We start from the raw sequence: 6,748 nt of genomic DNA, 5'->3' as shown, positions 1-6,748 counted from the left end.
TGACTTAAAGAAGCTTAGGATAGCTCTAGTGAAATCATCCCCCACCACAGACCAGCATCTCTTGAATAAGTAGGAGGAAAAGCCATCAGGACCAGGGGCTTTGTCTGAGCCAATGGTGGAAAGAGCATGAACAACCTCATCCCTAGTCACTGGCTCCACTAGAACCTGTTGATCACAGAAAGAGAGAGAGTTAGCAAAGGTAAAAGAATCAAGGACAATGTCCTCACCCTCTCCAGCCTCCCCACTGCCAAAAAAAGACCTATAGAAATCCACACATTCATCCACAACTTGTTGCTGCTCTTCAAGGACCACTCCCTCCCTGTTGGTGATCTTGAAAATACTGTTTCTAGCCTTTCTCTCCTTGATGGTATTGTGAAAGAAGGTTGTGTTACTATCATCCTCATTAAGCCATTGAATCCTGGCCTTCTGCTTAAGCATGGATGCCTCAGCACTTGCCAAGTGAGAAAGCTCAGAAACAGCCTGCCTCTCAGCTCTTCTGAGCCCAATATCTTGAGGACTATCTTGAAGTTGCCTCTGTACTGCATCTACAACCTCTCTTGCTTCAGCCACCTGCTCAGAAACATGTAAGTACCTTGCCACTTTCCATTGTACCAACCTAGCCTTCACCCACTTCAACCTAGTAACAAGTTGATACATTGGAGTACCCTCCACCTTCTTGCCCCATTCCTCCTCCACCAAATCAAAGAACCCAGGCTCATCACACCAATAGTTGAAAAACTTGAAAGGTCTTCTTCCAATACTACTGACCTCAGCTAAAGAGAATATAGCTGGAGAATGATCCACCATGCCAGGAGAGAGGAAACTGACCCTAGAAGCAGGAAATAACCCCAACCAATCCAAATTCACAAGGACTCTGTCCAGCTTGCTAAACACACTGTTACTACCCTCCTGCATATTATTCTAAGTATATTGGCATCCAGTATAAGGACAGTCCAATAACTCAGTATCATACACACAGTCTGCAAAATCACTATAGTGACTCAACCTAACAGGATCCCCCCCACCCCCCACCTTCTCATCAGCCTTGAGAATGGAGTTGAAATCCCCCATAAAAGACCAAGGACCAGGGAACCTCCTAATCAATAATCTCATATCATGCCACAGATCACACCTCTGATTTCTACTATTGTGCCCATAAACAACAGCCAACATAAACATTTTTGAATCAGAAGTTACCACTCTAGCTGCCAAAACCTGGTCAGAACTATAGACAAGACTCAAAGAAAGCACATTAGCATCCCAACCAATCCAAATTCTCCCACCTCCTCCAGCAGCATAACTATCAAGATAAGCCCAAAAAGGGTTAATAGCTCTCTGAATAGAGAGCCTACTATTCTCTGTCACCTTAGTTTCAACTAATCCACATAAACACAACTGATGAATTCTAATAAGGTCTTTGACCTCTTTTATTCTTTGAGGGCCATTAAGGCCTCTCACATTCCAGCTACCCATCTTAATCATTTAAAACTCTGAGAGGTTTCCTAAGAGCAACCCCTTTCAAACCAACTGTACCCTGAGACAAAGTCCTCTCCCTTTGATCAAACCTGGCTATTACCCCAGCAATACCCTCCCTCTTGAGATCCATGGCCATATCTTCCACATCCTGGGTACCACCCTCCAGCCCATCCATCTTGCAGCTTACCTGAGTTACTACACTAGGCCCCTCATCAGCTATACAAGCCCTTTTAACCCCAGCTTGAGCCTGACCTGCACCTCCAACCCCACCTTTATTCTTCCTCTTCACCACTGGGGTCCAACCTGCCTCATCCATGTGTTCAGTGGTACTTTGTGTGACAGTAGTAGTGATTCCCAAATCAGCTATATTCTTGTCACCATTGTGCTGACCAGGAGCCACAGTATGATCCAGAACAGCATACCTAGACCCAGAAGCCCTGTTAAGCACTCCAATGGTCACCCCCTGGTTCTTACTCTTTGGAGCTCCACCCATACTTTCCTTGATGGTAATCCCTTGTGGAGGATGGGGCACTCCTTTACCTCTGAAACCAGCAAAATTCCCAACACCAACCTTCTCTTTAGCATTCTGTCGAGCAGGTGGTACTCTAGAGTTCCTACCCTGCTCAACATTACTAGTATGGGTTGGTTTAGTCTCCTCTTCCCTAGGAACACAAGGGCACCTGCTAACAAAGTGTCCAAACTCCTTACACATAGAACAAAAAGGTGGCTTCCAAGGGTACTCTACCTGAACAGAGCTCAAACTAACACCATCAATCAATAAGGAGATGTCCTCAGGGTATTGACAATCCTTCCCAACTTCAATACATACCCTTGCATAAGACATCCTAGTACGAGATTCAGTTGACTGATCTAACATAATAGGCCTCCCAATGGCACTAGCAATACGAGCAAGTCCTTTGGGATTCCAAAAAAGGGAAGGAACCTTCCTAAAACAGACCCATATAGGGATAGACTCTAAGTTTTGAATCTCATTCTCAATCATGGGAGACCATGGACGAGTAACAAAAAGATGATTAAGAATAAACAAGGGTTCATGATCCAAAATTCTCTCTCTATCCTCCTCAAGAGAGAAGTACATAAAAAATAAAGAATCACCCTGCAAAGTGAGCTTGAACTCACCTTTAGGTTGCCAGATCTTCCTCAAAGCATTAAGCACCACTGGAAATGGCAATCTCGGACCAACAAAAGTACCCACTAACCAGTGCTCATATTCCTTTCTCTCATCCTCAAAATCAGCAACTGAGAAAGCCACTGAGTGTTTACCATCACAAATCACAGGCGCAGTAAACTGGAGAGGAGTACGCAAAGCCTTTTTCTTTCGTAAGAACAGAGACGCCCAATCAGCTCGACCATTTGAGTTTCCACCACTATATGAACCAGCCGATTCCTCCTTACCAAAATCTCGTTGTTTTGGTAGTGAATCAGATCCCAATGAATCTGGAACTCCACCGCCAGGAGGAGGAAGGAGGAGATGAGCCTCCCCTACTACCGACATTTCCTTCAAAAAAGGTCGTGCCTGCTAGTTGGGAGACAATCGGACACAGAGGTCAAGCTAACTAACCAGAGAAAATCGACCAACCACCGAGCACCCAAGAAACCCGGAGAAGAAGATAGGCGGCGCCGGAAAAATGACGTGAAAAAGAACCCTCAATATGATGTAATTTTGATTTCTTGCTGTTTTTTTTTTACTTCTTATTTCTTTGTATTCGGTTCGGGCTTCTCCCGCTTATCATTATCAAAAAAAAAATATTCCAGTGGTTGCCACAAGAATGACCTCATAGCTCCTGGAGAAGTATTTACAATCAAAGCTTGTACGTTTTCATGTTATGCATCTCTTTCTATCAACCTTTTGCATCTCATGAGCTGATATAAGCTTAGACTATAGAAGGTAAAGTGTGAAAAACAAGGAAACCTTGGTTGTGGTTTGAGGGTTTGCTCAAATATGATTAGCAAGAACTAGTGTCCAGTCCTACCAGTGCAAAAGGGGTATGTAAATTGTATGTCGTTTATGTAGTTTATTTTGCTGGTTATTTATGATTTATATGTGCTACCTCGCAGACAGAGGCATTTACTTGTTTCAAAATTATGTTAGTAGATCGTGAAAACATAATCAATGATGGATAATTATGTTAGATGCTTTATTTTATTGCCTCACAGATAAGACTAAACTTAACATCTCAATATGTTTAATTGCATGTAACCATCAAATTTTTACATGTCCTTAAAGTCAAAGGTGTTCTTTCATATTTTAGACACTGTCAATGCAATCATATTTCAAATTGAGCTGAGTCTTACACAAATATATGCGATCATTTAGAGTATTATATATGCGATACATTAAGCTGAGTCTTACACAAATATTTGACTTCGGTTCTTAGCTTTAATAAACAACAACTTTTATTATTATCGTCAAAGAAGTTTAAGGCACATTCTGAAGAATGCTTTATTGCATGTTTAGGTGTGATCCTTTATTTGCTCTTGCAAGAAATTTACTTCTAAGCGTTTTGGTGAGTCGTCCACAACTCCCTTATATCTTTTTCACATATGCATATTTACTTTCATTTTGGTAGAAAAGGCATGCTATTCATTTTTCTGTTCTTTGTTTAGGAGAGAGGTACTGTGGTCTTGTTGCTTTAGAACATGTTAGAACTTAGAAGTGGTCGCGCGTGGCACGGTGATTTATGAGAATAGGTAGGTGGACTATGCTTTTTTCTTTTTTCCTCCTTTGTTTGCACCTAAGGTGATGGTACATCTTCTTTACGTAGAGAAAATGTATGGTTCCTATATAATTAATATTGATTTTTCACTCAAAGTTATAGTGGGCTCAAGTTCTTATTAGTTAATGTGTGATTCCTCCTTTTGATAACTGGTCTAACTTATTCCCACGTCAAACAGCAGCTAACCGAGCTACACTAAGATACATACCTCCAATCAAAGTGAATAATCGTTTCGTGGCAAACCTAAAAGTATCAAACTTTGCTAATGAAATGAAGTTATGCGAGAACATTCTGGTTGGAAGCTTTGTTGGTGAAAGACTAGCCTACGGGTTAGTGTATAGTGTTTTATTGAAAAAATGGGGTCCGAAGGGAGAAATGAAGCTTACGATACATGGTGATTCGGCTTATGTTATACATTTCTCTTCCATTGAAGACAGATTGCGAGCCTTGGAATTCGAACCTATATTTATTGCTGGGAGACTTTTTGTGGTACGTCCATGGCGACTTAATGTTGAGAAGGAACTTCAAGAAATGAAAACTATTCCATTATGGGTTAATCTCCGAAATATTCCCTTTCTCTTTTGGAACCCGGAAGGTATTTCAAACATTGCTAGTGTATTGGGTGTTCCTTTAATGCAGGATAGTCGAACGGAATCCAGAGAGCGGATGGCGTTTGCTCGTGTTTGTGTGGAAGTGGCAGTAGACACTGACTTACCCGACGACATAACTATTCGGATTGAGGAGGGTGATTCTGAATATTTTGTCTAGGTTCAAGTAGAGTATTCATGGAAACCAACTAAATGTGAAGTCTGCTCTGTTTTTGGGCATGATGAAGGGACATGCAAGAGACAACCAAAACCAGATGTTACAAATGTTGATGAAGGTGGTAAATCAAGACCTAAAGAGGTCAGATTGGTAGATAATAATTCTACCACTCGTTTGGGGCCGAAAAGACAAGACTCGCAACCCCAAACTCAGAATGCTAGTGGGAGGCAATATGGTAACAAATCTGGTTGGACAAATAGTAATGGTGGAAGAGGAGGGGGAAAGAAGAGACCAGCAATGGTTAATCGGGAGTCAGGTCCGAACAGTATGGATGAAGACCGAGAGAGAGGAGGAGGTTGGTCGGTGGTAGTTTCGAAATCCAATACTTTCGTCATTGGAGCAGGCCACTCGGAGAAGCATGATAATCAACGTCGGAAAATAGCAAAAAGAAATGAACCGGTTCGTGGTAAATCTACGCAGCATAGTCTCCTTCCAGGTAATTCTTTTTCGGCTCTATCTAATTCTGGCGAATTCCATCCTGGTTCTTTTGAACACGAGCCTGGAGAGGAGGGTTTGGAAAAGGACCAAAATATTCATGAGGGAAGGGAAGGGGACAGGTCACGAACTGATCATGACCCTATTTTGCTAAATCCGATATGAGAAAGTAATACTGAGCCCTCTGAGGAGCTCGAAACAGCCCCCTCCATTGTCTAATGATTAATCTCGCAAGTTGGAATGTGAGAGGTCTTAATGACTCTCTCCGTATGAAGAGTGTGAGAGATTTTGTGAGATTGAATCGTATTGGTTTGTGTGGCCTTTTAGAAACTCATGTCCAGGAAAGGAACAAGACTCGTATTCAGCGTAGTCTCAATCCTAGCTGGACCTTTATTGATAATTACGTGGTGTTCGTTTTCCAGATGGTTCGAGTTTCCTTTTGGCAGTGGTGTATGGAAGCAATAGCATTGTTCATCGCCGGGAGCTCTGGAGGGACCTTGAGTTTCTTATGATGGGTTCTGAGGCTCCTTGGCTAGTGCTAGGTGACTTTAACACCACTATGCTCGCCAATGAGAAGAGAGGCGGTAATAGCTCACCATCTCAAGGCTCTAATGAGATGTTTGATTGTGTTACCGATTTGGGACTATTTGATTGCCCGTTTACAGGTTGCTTCTATACATGGTCTAACAGGCAGATGGGAGTTGCTAATGTCAGTTCCAAGATTGATCGGGCTCTTATTAATAGTGGTTGGTTGAACTGCTTTCCTCTAGCTAAAGCAGATTTTCCACCGCCTGGGGATTCAGATCACTCTCCCATTATTATTCCGCTTGCTGCACCCAACATACATCGGCGTACTCCGTTTCGGTTCTTTAACGCTTGGACGGAGGATCCCACGTTTCGTGCTCTTGTTGCTGATGTATGGAAGGTGTCAGTACGGGGTAATCCGATGTTTCGTATGGTAACAAAACTCAAAACTTTGAAGGCTCGATTAAATGAATGGAAGAAAGATCGGTTCAATGGGGTGACGAACCAGGTAATCATTAACCGGAATTTTTTACATTCAGTGCAGGTTCGATTGCAGGAAGATCCAGCAAATCCAGTTTTACGGAGGCAAGAGAGAGTAGCTAATGAAAACTATAGTAACGTTGTACGGGCTGAAACAGCAATGCTCCGACAACGTGCTAAAGTTGACTGGCTTACTCTCGATGACAGCAATTCAGCTTATTTCCACAACTCTATTAAAGAGCGGAAGTCTCGGAACGCTATCACTCGAC

The 6,748-nt window shown here is 42.4% G+C and overlaps 1 protein-coding gene across 1 annotated transcript; it reads right to left on the bottom strand.

Moving 5' to 3' along the window:
• Positions 1 to 921: 921 nt before the first annotated feature.
• LOC147544082 (uncharacterized) lies at positions 922 to 1,473 on the bottom strand. The gene has a single exon (XM_086635602.1). The coding sequence runs from the start codon at positions 1,471 to 1,473 to the stop codon at positions 922 to 924; it is 552 nt and encodes a 183-aa protein (XP_086491728.1).
• Positions 1,474 to 6,748: the final 5,275 nt, after the last annotated feature.

The sequence above is a fragment of the Eschscholzia californica genome, unplaced genomic scaffold, assembly GCF_041429995.1.
Source record: "Eschscholzia californica isolate CP2 unplaced genomic scaffold, dmEscCali1.0.p SCAF_4, whole genome shotgun sequence".
In the NCBI taxonomy this organism is placed as follows: Eukaryota; Viridiplantae; Streptophyta; class Magnoliopsida; order Ranunculales; family Papaveraceae; genus Eschscholzia; species Eschscholzia californica.
This window is presented reverse-complemented; position numbering and strand designations above follow the sequence as displayed.